Here is a 14746-nt window from a genome sequence, read left to right on the forward strand (position 1 = left end):
CACGGCAGAGATGCATCTGCAGGTGAAATGACAAAAGCAAATACCTCGCCCCAAGCTCCCCTACAATTCATCCCATTTCCATTCCATCCTCTCACGTTTGACAGAGGAAGTCAGACAGAGGACACAAAGAGGGACGAAGTCGACTCCGGGAGGGGCCGAGGTCACAAGGTCCACGGGGTTGGCAGCCAAAGCTAGTTTATGGTCAACTAGCCGGCCCCCAAGTCCAGGCCCTCGGGGTCCACTGGCTGAACCCCTTATGTGTGAATAAGTCCAGGTTAATCCCCGGGGAGTGCCGGCAGTGATGACTTTCAAGTCACAGACTCGCCTAACATGCTTTTTTTATTTTTTTGAAAATTTAAGTTTCAATTAATCTATGGATAAAAAGCTTTAAATTAAATTAGGTGGCTTTTGAAAACATAATCATAGTGATGGAATAATTATATCTACAAACAAAGCCCATTATTGGGAAATATTCTTGTTACTTTAATGAAAGGTTGGAACTATATCCAAATAAAAATCACACCATATTATCTGAAAGTCAGTTATTGCCTGTTCATTATGTTGTGCTGTTATTTTAATGTCATTGTAAATCTTCACTCATATGATATGCTAATTACTAACTTCAAGTGTTTCCCACTCGTTACTTGAACTAAAATGTGCAGAGCGAAAGCATGGTTTGTCAAATGTCGTGACTTTTGTCAGATTTAATGGTGAGTACTAGTTTGTTTTAAGCGCTGGCATTGTGGCACCACTGACAGGCTTTTGTCGGGGCTGGCAAAAATGATACCCCCCCTAGCAGCAACACCCACCCACCCACACCAACTCCCAGCCCCACACACTCACCCACACATCAAACTCATATTCAGACAATGACACTCCAGTCGTCGTTGTTGTAGTTGTTTCAGTTGTTGTTTCTGTCGCTGTTGATGTTGCTTTTGACGCTGTTGTTGTTGTCTGCCGTTGAGTGTATTCCGAGCTTTGTTGGCAAGTGTTTCTTTGTGCCCGCGACTTGCGATGAACTCATAATTTGAACTCTGACACCAGCGAGGCATGCAAAGCCAAGCTGCACAATACATGCGAGTTGGGAAAAAAATCAATACTGCAGCCGAGTGCAAATATTTGTTAATGGAAGCGCACAAGCCCGGCAGAGAGTATTAATTGGGAAAGCGACGTAAGGCCAAGAGAGCCAAATAAGATGAAATCCCGTTTGAAAAACATTTTTGTGCATAATTGCAATTTGTTGGCCAAATAAGTGGCCACCGAATTTAATGCTGTCCGCAAACAATACCCCCCTCGCGAAAGCCAAATGCTAAATTTCTACTCTGCCTGGTCGGGAATGCCGAGTAATATCAATTAGCGCCACTCATGCGATTGATGGATGCATAAATTACACGGCACGAGCACTTCTGCCGCTGCTCCTGTGCCGGTTCCTGCTACTGCTCTGTACAAATTACGCTCAGCGTGTAATATGACAGCCGACACTGTTCAAAGAGCCATCGCTCACTCTTGGCTTTTGAAGAATGTGGAGTTGCGGGGCTGCGGTGGGGTTCCATTGGGTTGGTTTCAGGGGGATGTTAGGGAGTCCCGTGGGGATCGAAGGGGAAGGGGTATGGCCGCGGGATGAGTACTGAGGCATCCCATTCGATCTGACAGCAGCAGGTGCTGCCAGTTGCCACTTGCTGTCTACAGATATTTCGCCTTCAAGACATCTTCACTCGCAAAAATAATATATATGTTATATCCCAGACCCTTCTAATCAAAGGTTTCAATCGTTTTTCAAATTTAGTTAGTACTTTAAGTTCAACATATTTCTATTTTCGCCAAGATATCTTTTTTCTTGCCTACATTTCAGGGCCCTGCGTCCAAGCAGCAGACTTGTTTTGGAAAAAAAACAATAATATTATCGATTCCGAATTTTTTTTCATTTTATAAGCTTTTCATTAACTAATGGATGTAATTAAATTTTTTGTTTTTTTAAATATTATTTGATACAAATAAAGTAATATCTGCCATTTTAAAAATACATTATTTTTTAGTTATTAATATAGAAAAATATTTTTAAATATAAACTGTTATTGTTAATTCATAATTATTCAATTACAATATTACTTAAAAATATTAATAAAAAAAAAAATATTGCAAATTATTATTTCTTTGTTATTAATATTATTAATTATTGATTTATTATTACTTTAGCCTTGGTGTTGGTAATGATATGAGTGCGATTAAATAGAGATGAGAGATGAAACATCACAATCGATAGTTTTGGAGTAGCGCTGCAAAATTCAGAAAATTATTTAATTAGAAAATTAAATAAGCTTAAATAATTTTAAATTTACTTTAATTATAACTAATTTACTTTGCCTCAGAAAATTAAATAAGCTTAAATAATTTTAAATTTACTTTAGGGAAACTGAAACAGTATTTCAATAATTACAGCTAGAGACTTATTGTTAACTTTATAAAATAGGTTCCATCTTTTTAAAATATGTCCTCCGTTTAATTTTGCACACTTTTCTTCGAGTGTCTGTAGACAGCTCCCTTTGGTGGCAAGACATCCCCGACCGCATAATTTGCGGCAATGCCCAGAGGAGATGTCGCCGCTAAAGTTGCGGCTGTGTTGCCTCAAAGTTTCCTATCCTCGGGCTTCAAGCACACACCTCCCAAGTTCGCTTATAAACTTGCCTTCAGAGTTCTTCGGCATAAAAATTTATCATCTTCTCAGCCATTGGCAGGGGCAAGCTGGAGCTCTCAAAATTAACTTAAAGTCCCTTAAAGCACTGCGCTCTTAATGTTGTTAAGTCAAAGTTGATTTCCTTGGCTTAAACCGATTTGGCTTTTGTCCCAGCCCAGCTCTTAACCGAGTCGCTATGACCACATCAATAGGCGGGAAGAGCTTTTTCCTGGGCCAGGCTTAACGCATATTGAATTTATAAGCCCTCGTGAAATGCTGAAAATTTGTTTTATTTCGACAAATCTATTTGCAGCGTGGTCGCAAAAAACTGGGCTCCGTATTGACACATCAACGAAAACAAATTAACTTTAACGCCCAGCAGTTGCAACAACTCCAGCAGCAACAAAAAAAACGAAAAAATCCGGAAAAAATCTGACAGCAGAAAATGAAGTCAATGCAAAAACTATTTTGTAGCAATTCTCTCAATATGCCAGTTTATTTCAACTGTATTTACACGCTTTTGGCGCAATAACTTTTGCAGAGTTGCCGAGCTTCGAAACGAATAGTGTTGAACAATTCCTAGTGTTGTTTTGTAAGAAGGTAGCCACACAAAAATTAATGTCATAAAATTAGTAATGCAACTTGAATCCTGTAAGACGCAATGTTATTTGGTGTACCAAAAGTAAAAATCTGAAAACGACGAACAAAGTGGACTGAGACTTTAATGTAGGAGAAGTTTCTACAAACAAATTATCAATTATAAATAAAGTTTGTCGGAAGTTAAATAAAAAAAACCCATGGAGGCATCGCGTACCAACGCTGGGGGTCGTCTTCTCTCGCAGAACTCCGAAGGATCGTGCGCAAAGCGTTCCAGCCTGAAGATCCGGGACAAAGACGGCACCAATATTTCCATCCTCCAGCACGAGGAGCTGAGATCGCAGCATGACGCATATTTGAAGCTGATTGAGAACTCTTGCGGAAAAGCTGCAGATGTTCCCCCGAGTTCTTTGGTAAGCCGCGCAGAGAAACTGGCTTCCTCGGCAAAGAAACAACAAGTTGGCACCAGTGCGAGTTTATTGCAAACTTTTTCAACGATACCGCGAGGAGCGCCAGTCATATCTCCGGCTTCTTCCGAGCAGAAATCTTATGCTGAACTCTTGGAGAGGGCGAGCAAAAGGTTAGAGTCGCAACAACACGTGAATATTTCAAATTCTTCCTTTAAGATATTTCTTATAATCCTGTAAAATAATAATATCTCCCAGGGCAATCCAAGTATCCGTAAACAGGCAAGTAGCCATTACCAGCTCGGCGGAGCCCTTAGTTGTAGACCTTACCAGCTCTCCGGAGCCCTCGGTCATAGACATCACCAGCTCTCCGGAGCCCGAGGAAAGGATGATGGATGTGGATGAGGAGGAGGAGGAGAAGGAGGATCAGCTCTTTCGTCAAGGTGCAAGTCCACTCAATAGGCCAACAAACTCCCTAGAGCTTAAATTAATGAAGTCCCCGTATTACAACAACGATTTTGTTAATAAAATCATAGAGCAAATAGCACGATCTAGCGAGGAGATCGATCGCCGGCGCCAATTGGCCTACCTGGAATTTGCCAAATCTCATGAAGAACGGTTGGCCATGGAGAATAAACTATTCGTCGTTACAAAACGCATAGTCATTAGATCTCTCCAACCCAACTTTAAGAAGACACGGCCGGCAATTCTCGATCTAGAGGAGCATGATTGCCAGAAATTTAACAAATTAATAAATGGTCCAAGGAATGAGGTGCTTTATATTTTGTCTTTATTGTATGTACTTCTTGTATTGTGGTTTTCCCTTCCTAAGGTCCTTGTTGAGAAGTTTTCTATGCAAATTCATCGCTACGACATCTCTACTCTGGTGGGCGGTTGCTGGTTAAATGACAAGATCATCAACTTCTACATGAATCTGCTGATGGATCGCTCGAAACGGCAATCCGGCCTAATTCCTAGTGTATATGCCATGAATTCCTTCTTCTTGCAACGCTTGCAGCATGATGGCTACTCAGCGGTTCAACGCTGGACCCGCAAAGTGGACCTCTTCAGCAACGATATCGTCCTAGTGCCGGTTCACTGTGGAAGCATCCATTGGTGCCTAGCCATTATACATCTTAGGGATCGGACCTTAAAATATTACGATTCCATGGGCAATCCCAACCAACCAGTCCTGAATATTCTGGAGAGTTACCTGAAAAGCGAGTCCCTAGACAAGCGTAAGCAACCTTTCGACACTGAGTGCTTCCGTATTGAGAGTGTTCCCGCGGAAAAGCTGCCCCAACAGAGAAATCTGGACGATTGCGGCGTTTTCTGTTGCATGTATGCGGAGTACATATCGCGGGATCAGGAGATCTCCTTTTCTCAAGAGAACATGAGCTACTTTCGCAAGAAAATGGTCCTGGACGTCTGCAAAGGGGAGTTGGATTAGGAGGCTAATTTCTACGTTATAAAAGTAACTAAATATATTGTATATAAAACATAGAATATGTACTGTCAAATTATTAAAATTTAAATAAAATTTAACTAATAATTTTATTTAAATGTAACACTGATAATTATGTTTTAGATTAATATGTATTTAAATTTAATAAAAATGTGCCTTTTACTTAAATATTTTAGCATAACTTGTATAGAAAAGTTAAAGATTAAAGAACTATTCGATTATAAAACTATGTATACCTTGAAGGAATATTTTTAAGAAACATCATTTTGTTATAACACTTGGATACATTTATTATTAAATGAAATTTCAACCGCAAGTATTATTAAATTGTTAAATATTAAATGGATCCTTTTCAAGCCATTAAAATGCACAACCCTGGACGGATCACCACAGCTGGTAAATAGTGTGGTGCCAAAACAAAACGAAAGTTATGGCAGCAATGCATTACAGCTGTCCAGCCGAATGGCCCTCGAAACCAGACATATTGATATAAAAAAGGGGAAAAATATAAAAATAAAGATATATATGTATGTATGTATATTTAAATAAAATTTTCAACGGATGGGAAAAGTGTCTGAAACCAAAATGAAAGCGCAAGCAATAAGGGAAATCGTAAATGTTGCAAAAATGCTCGGTGGGATTCCACTTGCAACAATTCCAATTGCACTCCAGGGGGAGGGGCAGAGATAGCTGTGGCCTGGGGGGAAACCAGAGGTGATGATGGCAATGCAGCTCTGTTGACAGTACACAAATGGCTTGATTTTTCATTTTTTGTGAATTTACAACTGCAATCAGAGGCGTAGACTGCAATAACAAAAATGGCCAAGTGTCGAAAATGGCCAACACTGTTTCGGCCTTAAAGCCGTCAAATTGTTTTCGGCTACCACAGGACAAAGTCATTTGGCAAACAACAACCTAGCCATATAATGGCCATTTAAGGCTTAAAGCTGCGGCCGAAACATCACACCAAACACCGTGCTCTCCATGTGTCATAAATCGTGTGAAAGTTAAACCCTTAAATCCGCACTGAAAATTCAAATTCATGGCTGGCAGTTTCATTGTCAAGACCAGGACACTAAACAAAGCCCCCGGCCCGCCCATTTGATCTCGGCCTGTGTAATTATCCTGGCCGTTTGGCATTTGGCCAAGCGGCGTTTATGGACATGCAACGCCTCTCGAGTGCCGAAGCGGAAGGATGGTCCTTGTTGCACCTCCACCTCCCCCCAAAATAAAAGTCCGGAAAAGCGATTCGTTTGGCTTTGCCACGTTTTTTCATTTGGTTTTTTGTTTTATTACTTTTTGGGAGTAGCTGCAATTTGCAAGTGGCAAACAGTTGTTACCAATGTTTTTTTCGGCGAGCTCGTTTTTTGCGCTGTCTGGTTTGCTTGCAGCACACGTAATTAAAAATTCATCATACGCCACGTTGACTGCCACCAACATAAAACACAAAATAGTGCCAGGGAAGGAAGATAAAGCGGGTACAAGGCAAAAACATCGCTCACTCGGAGGCTAAATGAACTTCAAACTTTTTGCTGCAAAACTAATTGGAAAACAATTAAGGTTTACCAACTTTCAAAGGCGTGCTAGACGAATGAAAACGGAATCAAGCGCCGGGCCAGTCCGGCCCACTAAATTGAGCCGCCGCAGCCCCGAGTCTGGGACCCAAGTTTATATTACAATATTTATAATCAAAATGCACACTCCCTCCCCCTATTTTTCCCCTCCCAACTTGTGCTACTTTTCCCTAGTTTTTCCCGTTGTCTTGTTAAAGTTGGAACGCTCTGCATCGAGTCGTTTTTATAATTTTCTTGCCCTTTCTCGATTATTTTTCAGCACTCGGGAAAATATATCTTTCTTGGGAAACTCTCCCTAAAACTCATTTAAGTTATCATTCCAAAATACAACTCACAATATTATCAGCGCGATAAAGACAAATTTTTAAATAATTAATTAATTAACAGGATAGTGTATTTTAATATAAACATAAATTTAAAAAATGGTTACGTCTTACCTTTTAATAATATAAGGCAAGAAATGCTTTATAATACTTCAAAATTTACTGAGATGTTTCGTTTTTAATTAAATTATTGAGAACGGTTTTATAATTTTTTTATAACGATTCGGATCTATTTGTTATGAAAACAGGATCAAATCCCTACGAAATAAGTCGTCACAAAGTGACGACAGGTACGATGTACATATAAATTAAAAGGTTATTTTTTAAGAGTGGGTTTTAAGCCAGACTAGTATACACACCACCTGAGGCACAGCTCAACATATCACAGAGATTTAAAAAAAAAACCTACACAAAATGGGAAAAAATCATAAATAATTAAATATTCATTAAATATTAATAAAAACCATTTATAATTTAAAAAACGATATATATTTTTTTTTGGTGTGCAGCAATACAAACATAACTATGGCAACATGAAATTTGTTGTAGAAACAGGACTCAGGGATCCTGGAAAGAAGAAACGGGAAACCCGAGACAGGAGACACGAGTCGAAGCAATTGAGCGGAACTGGTGGAGCCAAACCGGCCATGGTCAGGTAATTGAAAAACTTTGAACGCTTCAGCTTTTGGGCTTAGCCGGCGCAAACCGAAAGTTTTCGATCCGAACTTTGGCTTGTTAGGGCAAATGCGCCAAAAAACCAGTGCGAGGGCCACTGCGAATCAATTGACGATTTAAAATTGTAGCAACATGGCCGAACTAGGCCAGCTGTTCAATGTGCATCAATTGGCTTTGTTGCAATGGTCAACTTCAGCTCCGGCTTTGGCAGCTCTCGACCAAGTATCCGGTTCGGCCGCCCGCTCACATATTGCTCATACGCCGCGTGTGCGTGCTGCCAAAAAACGGAAATGCACAAATCATGAACGCCTTTGTTGCTGTTTCTATAGCTGATGTTGTTGCCACAGTGTCCCAGAGAAAACGGAAATGCGAGCGAAACATATGCATGGATGAGCTGTGTGCACCAGTGGGTGTTTGTGTGCGGGTTTCAATACACAGGCAAATATGTGTGTTACTTTATGATGGTGCATGCAACCGGGGGCAGAATTATGACAGCGAAAAGCAGGGCAAAAGTATGGTCATGGCGTGGCGCACTCCCACCAGCACTGGAATAATTAATTTCCAAAGGACTTTGTGGCAAGATGGCCACCATGAGGGCGGTATGAGGGTGCAATCCCATCAAGCCCTTCGCAGACTTCTATGAAGACTTTGGTTCAAAGGCTACTCCCGGCAGACAGAACACTGTAATTTGCAGTTGGGTTTATGGGTTAGTTTCTAACATTTTCCATAATTTATTTAATTTTCCTAGTTTCAGAAGGTTTTAATTTATATATGGTTAGTTTTTATAAACAAGTCTTTACTTTAAAAATACAAAACATATTAAATCAAGGACTCCACATCAATGTTATGCAAGCATTTTACTGAAAACACAAAACGTACCATATGTATGTGACATATTTTTTTAAGGTTTTCAAAAATGGTCAACCTTTATGTTCTGTTTGAAAACAAAGTATTCATCATATCAAACAATAACAAATGAAACAAAAATACTCATAAATATGGTGAAATGGATTTCTGGATATATCCACTTAAAGGAATTATATAGAGTTCATTAAGAATAGTGTGAAAATTTAATTTTAACCTATTAAGTGTGCCTATCTTACTTTCAAAAAAATTAAATTAGTTTCAAGAAATATTTTAAATAATCATCAAATATTTTTAAGTACAAGTTTTATCCATTCCTAATTAAAAGAAAAAAAAGTTATAAATAAATTACTTAAAGAAAAAGAGTTGAGAAGGAGCCGCCTACTAGTAGGAGAAATCTTGAGACAAAATATGATGGCAATTTTTTGCCAGTTTAGGAATGATTGGCCGCCAACCGCCAAGTCAGACAAAGAGGAAAAAAACCATGGCAGGCAAACAGAAAGCGCAACCAAAGCGAAATCCACTACTGACATACATATGGAAATGCACGGGAATGCCGGGCTCCTCCGGGGAGATGCCGGATGCTGGGACGTTGCCTGCCGGATCCTGCATAAGGGACGGTGGGAGAAGTGGTAAAGGGAGCAGGGACTGAATATGTTTACACATGTTATGGCTAGAATGGCTTCAGTTTCAGTTGCAACAGAGCAGTGGCTGTCAGCAACTCTTGGGCACGTTCGCTGCAATTGAAACTTAAACTTTTTCCGCAAAATGCAAAATTGTTGCAACAATAACAAATGGCTGGGGCACTAAGAAAATAAATAAAGAGTGCGCGCGGAATCGTGCCACAACACAATGCAAGTTGAACAAAAGTTTCGGCACAAATGTATGAATATATGGGTTTTTGTGAAACTTTTGGGCGGAAGCGGAAACGCATGTAGCGCCATTGCAATGGCCGCTTTGTTTGCCAATATTTGGCTCAAAAATAAAACGCTTTGCGAGGAGCACGCTGAGGAAAAAATGTTTTAAAAAATAATTAAATTGTTTAAATTAATATTATTTTAATGGTTTTATTTTTTTTTAAGGAACAAACAGGTGTATTGCTTTATTTAAAAAGCAATCTATTTGTTTTACAATATAAGAAGTTTTACAATATAATAAATTAACTAAAAAACTTGAATTAATAATAATTTTTTCTATGACACCAATAAGTCTATCAAACTCCCATGACAATACACTTTTCCAAGTGTAATCTCAAGAATGAATACACCATGAATCGCGAATTTTTAACTCGCTTTTGCCATCAGCTCAGTACAGTGAAGAGTCGGGATGGTGAACGGCCCCCCGGACGAGTCCCATCGGGATATCGGGTGGCTCTGAATAGGTGCGAGAACAATCGACCTCCGACGTGGCCTAAATGCAATTCAATAGTTAACTTTCTGCCCCATTGTGCCACTCGGAACAATGCAGATTTATGCGCTTATCTATCCGGGGAGTATCCTTGGTTCAACGACACAGCAGGACTCCGAGGATATAGAAATAGATGTCGAGATAGAGGCCCTAGAAGTGCAGTTGTGGACAGCACGAAAACATAATTAAAGCGCCAGAGAAAGATGGCCGCCAGCCAATTAACCGCATTGCCAGATTTACTCCACACCGTGCTCTGGCTCCTGCTCCTGTTCCTGCCCTGATCCTGCTGCCTCCTCCTCCCCCTTATAATTTTGGACAACAATGGCGTTGGAGCTGAAACTGAAGCTGGAAGCTAAAAGCTGTGCAGCCAGAAGCCAATGGCAATCATAAAGTCAGTTGGCGCACGGAAATTGCAAGTTGCGGTTGAAAAGGTGGCACGCTCTGGCCATAATTCAGCTCCTTGCTCCAGCTCCTTCCTCCTCCTTGGGCCTTGCTCTCGACTCCTGGTCACGTGGCCCCCTCCAAAAAAACTGTAACTATGCAGCTAAACGGAAATTGCAAACTGCGGCTCTCCCGCGGCTAACCCCTCCAAAGCCCGGAGTTTTTATTTATTTCGCATTTTACAAGCACCTTGGGAGGACCCGCCAGTGAAAAGCTCTCTTTGTAATTATACATATTTAATGCACTTTTGTATTACATTTTTCAGTTTTCCACTGCTATTGTAGTGCTGCTGCTGAAGTGTTAAGACATGGGCCTCATATCATGGGCTGCCTCGAATTCCACCTTAGGCACGTGCGATTTCAGTGGCACCAGGTGTCCTTGGGCAAGGTTTTGATCCTGGTGGTGGTGCTCCTTCTCCTGCTGCGGCTGCTGCTTAATCTCGATCTCCAAGTGGGTGGGCTTCGGCTCCACAGGCTTGATTTCCAGCTCAACCAAGTGGTTGGGAGACTTCACCTCCGTCTGCGGGGACTGCTGTTGGAACTCCAGTTCCACAAAATGTCCTTGGGCGGGATTCTGGTGCTGCGGCTGGTGTTCCTGCTTAATCTCAATCTCCAACAACTGAGGGGGCTTCTGGTCCACGGGCCGGACTTCCAGTTCCACCAGATGGCTGGCAGAGTTAGCTAGAGGCTGGTACTCCTCAGGTTTCACTTCCACTTCCACCTTGTGATTCCCGGACGGACGAACTTGGGCAAAAATGTGAGCGTACTGGTCAACATTTGCTGCGTACCCTGGCCTGGGCTGCACTCGAACCGGCGGAGCGGCCAAAACCGAGCTAATCAGTGCCAAAACAATAGCTGCCTTCATCTCGAAACGCTTACAGAATACTGAATGCCAACCACTAGAGAGATCCGACTTAAATACCCGGAATCAAAGTTTCCTTCGTCGAGAATTATTCGCACCTAATTAGGAGCCAATAACTTGTTATCGCAAACAGAAGCAGACTTGAGGCGCGGGAAACCCAGAACATGGGTAATTGCCCCAGATTAGATAGCAATATTTCAGATAGAACAGTCGAGCCGGGACCCATCCCCTTTCCAAGCTGTCTGCCGATATTACAGATTTATAATTAAACTCAGACGTTTGGGGTTAATAAGGCTACTTTATTCGAATTATGGTCAAAATCATGTCTCCTCGATGTCGTAGATGCGCACCAAATGATCCTCTCCACAGCTTGCCAGCTGGAGTCGGCGCTGTCCAGGCCGAAACTGTAGCCTTCGAACAGTGAGATGGTGGGCTTGGCTGTTGAAGAAAGATATCTTAGGCTGGGAACTTCCAAAACACACAAAAACCCACCTCTTGTTCAGTTCGCTGAGCACCTTCCACTCTCCTCTCGCCAACTGATACAGTTTGATGAGCCCACTTTCCGTGCCCAGAGCGATAACGTATGTGTCATCCGTACCCTTCAAGTAATCTCTGGAAAAAGCCACCGCTGTGATTGACTCATTTTTCAGCTCCAAAACTCCCGCCGACTGCCAGCCGTTCAGTGAAGATGAGTCCTTTGCCTCCTCGCTCTTTTTCCAGACCACTACCTTGCCATCCCGCGAACTGGTCACAAAGTGCTGGCCATCGTGCGACCAGTCGCAGGACCAAATGATGCGCGTGTGCACTCCATTTGTCTTGTCCGTGCTAGCCACCAGTTGGTAGCCAACAGTAGCGTCCTTCTTCTCGTATAGACACCAACGCCGATCTCTGGAAACAGACAGCAAGAAACGAGCATCCGGAGAGAAACTCATCTGGGTAACAGTCAACTGGTGGCCACTTAGTTTTTGCAATTGCTTCCAATTGGTAGGATTCCTGCAGAAGCAAAGACTATTATTAGCTTTTTACCGTTTAAGAGCATTCTTTATCCTCACCAGAGTATTATTTGGGCATGCTCAGCGTTGCTGGCCTTGCAGGAGGAGGCCAATACGGAACCATCTCTAGTGGCTGCCAAGGCAAAGATTTCATAGCCATGCCCGTAGAGCTTTTGCAGCTCCGGCCACAAAGTGTTCTGCATCAAGGTCTCCTCTTGCGGCGGAGTTTCCAGTGTAATTGGAACAAAGTAGTTTTCCGGATAGTCATCTTTTGCCTTCCCAGACTCCTCACTGCGCGATTCCTCTTTGTAAACAGCTTTGTTTGACAGTCCCAGGGAAGGCACAGAAGCGCCTTTCGGCAGAGCTAAAAATAAAGAAAATCATTAGATTATAAGGGACAAATATTTATAACAAAAGATATCTTACACTCCAATAAGGCATCACCCGCCACATCATTCTCCACTTTGCTGATATGACGGAAGTTCTCTATGAAGTTCGCTGTTGCCTGGAAAGTTCGTACAATCTTCTCCTCCGCCCCGCTGGCGAATTTATAGCGAGAAAGCAGAGCCAAGGCTTGCATGTCGTAGCCATGGACTTGCGGGCGCGCCAGTTCATGCCATGTGGAATCCTGGACAGCATCTTGCAGCCAAGGAGCATGCAAACGAGTGGTCTGATCCGCTGAGACAGTCATGAGATAGGCGCCTTCGTGCTCCCAGGCCAGATCCCTAGCTTCGCCATAGTGGCCGCCAACTATGACATTGGACGTCCAGAGCTGTGGGCGTTCGCGATCTTGATTCCAAATGTGAAAGCCGCCCTGATAGCTATGGGCCATTATGGAATGTCCACCGGCAGAGAACTTGCCGCCAAAGAAGCCCATGGAGTTGCCGCCCACCTCACCGACACGCACGTTCTCCATCCAAACTCCTTGCGCGGTCTGGGCCCACACAACCAGGGTCTTGTCAATGGAGGCAGAAAGTAGACGAAGCTCTAATAATGATAATGTAAGAATAATAAAGTTAACTAGAAGAAATAAGAAGTAATATCTCAATAACTTACCCTGCTCCTTGTTTTTATGCCAGTGAACGCCGTATACCCAACCTTCATGGCCATATAGAACCGACTCCAAGCTCACTGCAAACCAAGCCTGCTCCCCCAACTGTAGGATCTTCTCCTCCACCTTAATGTCATCCTCGATCTTGCTTATCTGAAGAAGATCGACGTGATTTTCTTTCATTTGGTCTTCGCTGCGCGGCGCAATCCTCCAGAGACGTATAAAATTGTCCTGCGAGCCACTGGCCAGAAGAAGATCCTCGCCATCCTTCACAAAGTCGAGGCCCCTCACCCAGTCTTCGTGGCCCGAAAGTTTATGTACTTGCTGGAATTGCTGACTTAGGGAATCCCCGCCTCCCAGGATTTGCGCCTTTTCTCCCCACAATGAGATGGTCTCATCGTCGCCACTGAAGGCCATCAAAACATTTTCACTGTTGGGCAGAAGTGTGAGTCGCAGGGAGAAGCAAAATCCTCCAGCTAGTTCTATGGTTTGGAAACAGGTGGCAGTGTCGTCCTGGTAGTTCCACAACTTCACGGTGTTATCGGCAGCCGCGGTGGCCAGTAGCCAGGACCCATTCTTCCTTAGCACACCATCCACTGCATTGACTCCACTCTTGTGTCCTTTTAATAGGATCTGCTTTGTGGCCCCCGTTTCATCCAGCTCCCATAAAATGGCATTTGAATCATCGGCACCCGAGAGCAGTTTCTTTGTATCCAGCCACTTGACAGTGTTTACTCGTTTTGTGTGCTCCACCAGAGTGTAAATTATCTTGGCCGAATTACCCGTGTACTAAAATAAAAACATGATAGAGGATGTCTTAAGAAACATTATTCTTACCTTTGGATTCATTACAGCGACAGCATTGCAGGCTCCATAAGCAATCAAGCCGCTTGGACCCCAATCAGCACATTCCATGCAGCGATTGCAGGCCACCGACGTGTAAAGGTTGGCAACTTTCATGCTATTACTTTAACAGATTCTTTAATTTATTAAAAACAAAAAAACACCCAATTGGAAGTCGGCACTCTATTTGTTATTGTTTTGCACGTGTGCTTTCAACAGCTGCTCTCTGTTGATAAACATATGACTGCAAGCACAGAGTTGCCACAGGGTTGAAAAATAGAGTACGATTTCTGGCAACACTTGATGGTTAAGATACTTTGTTTTTAATTTTCTGAATCTTCAAAAAAAACTATGATTTTTTAATTTTTTTAATTTTTGAATTTTGGTCACTTACTGGAAGTACAGTAAATGAGGTGCTTAATTTTTGATTAATTACTTTGTAGGTATAAATATTTTTAAAAATTCAGACATGATTTTCTGATAACAGTTTTTGGACTATATAGTTTATGTTTTTTTAATGGTAGAAATAAATATTAGAAAACTATTTATATTTTGCTCATATTACTTCCACC

At 42.1% G+C, this 14746-nt stretch overlaps 3 protein-coding genes across 3 annotated transcripts; 1 reads left to right on the forward strand and 2 right to left on the reverse strand.

The window, feature by feature from the left end:
* The first annotated feature begins 569 nt into the window (after positions 1-569).
* On the forward strand, positions 570-5209 carry LOC108131973 (sentrin-specific protease 1-like). Its single transcript, XM_017251098.3, has 4 exons — positions 570-710; positions 2988-3851; positions 3937-4450; positions 4511-5209. The coding sequence occupies exons 2-4, from the start codon at positions 3472-3474 to the stop codon at positions 5126-5128; spliced, it is 1512 nt and encodes a 503-aa protein (XP_017106587.2). The 5' UTR covers positions 570-710; positions 2988-3471; the 3' UTR covers positions 5129-5209.
* A 5476-nt stretch (positions 5210-10685) lies between these two features.
* On the reverse strand, positions 10686-11518 carry LOC108132014 (uncharacterized). The gene has a single exon (XM_017251194.3). The coding sequence runs from the start codon at positions 11289-11291 to the stop codon at positions 10728-10730; it is 564 nt and encodes a 187-aa protein (XP_017106683.2). The 5' UTR covers positions 11292-11518; the 3' UTR covers positions 10686-10727.
* Positions 11519-11572: 54 nt separating this feature from the next.
* Positions 11573-14391, reverse strand: Elp2 (elongator complex protein 2). The gene is made up of 6 exons (XM_017251177.3): positions 14169-14391; positions 13337-14120; positions 12707-13267; positions 12341-12644; positions 11781-12281; positions 11573-11726 (listed from the first exon to the last, which is right to left on the reverse strand). The coding sequence occupies exons 1-6, from the start codon at positions 14289-14291 to the stop codon at positions 11609-11611; spliced, it is 2391 nt and encodes a 796-aa protein (XP_017106666.2). The 5' UTR covers positions 14292-14391; the 3' UTR covers positions 11573-11608.
* Positions 14392-14746: the final 355 nt, after the last annotated feature.

Source organism: Drosophila bipectinata, chromosome 2R (assembly GCF_030179905.1).
Source record: "Drosophila bipectinata strain 14024-0381.07 chromosome 2R, DbipHiC1v2, whole genome shotgun sequence".
Taxonomy (NCBI): Eukaryota; Metazoa; Arthropoda; class Insecta; order Diptera; family Drosophilidae; genus Drosophila; species Drosophila bipectinata.

Coding starts and splice junctions, on each gene's coding strand:
- LOC108131973 (XM_017251098.3), top strand. CDS start 3,472: ATGGAGGCATCGCGTACCAACGCTGGGGGTCGTCTTCTCTCGCAGAAC. Junction 3,852..3,936: donor TTGGAGAGGGCGAGCAAAAG/GTTAGAGTCGCA, acceptor AATATCTCCCAG/GGCAATCCAAGTATCCGTAA. Junction 4,451..4,510: donor TAAATGGTCCAAGGAATGAG/GTGCTTTATATT, acceptor TCCCTTCCTAAG/GTCCTTGTTGAGAAGTTTTC.
- LOC108132014 (XM_017251194.3), bottom strand. CDS start 11,291: ATGAAGGCAGCTATTGTTTTGGCACTGATTAGCTCGGTTTTGGCCGCT.
- Elp2 (XM_017251177.3), bottom strand. CDS start 14,291: ATGAAAGTTGCCAACCTTTACACGTCGGTGGCCTGCAATCGCTGCATG. Junction 13,268..13,336: donor GCATAAAAACAAGGAGCAGG/GTAAGTTATTGA, acceptor TATCATTATTAG/AGCTTCGTCTACTTTCTGCC. Junction 12,282..12,340: donor CATGCCCAAATAATACTCTG/GTGAGGATAAAG, acceptor TTGCTTCTGCAG/GAATCCTACCAATTGGAAGC.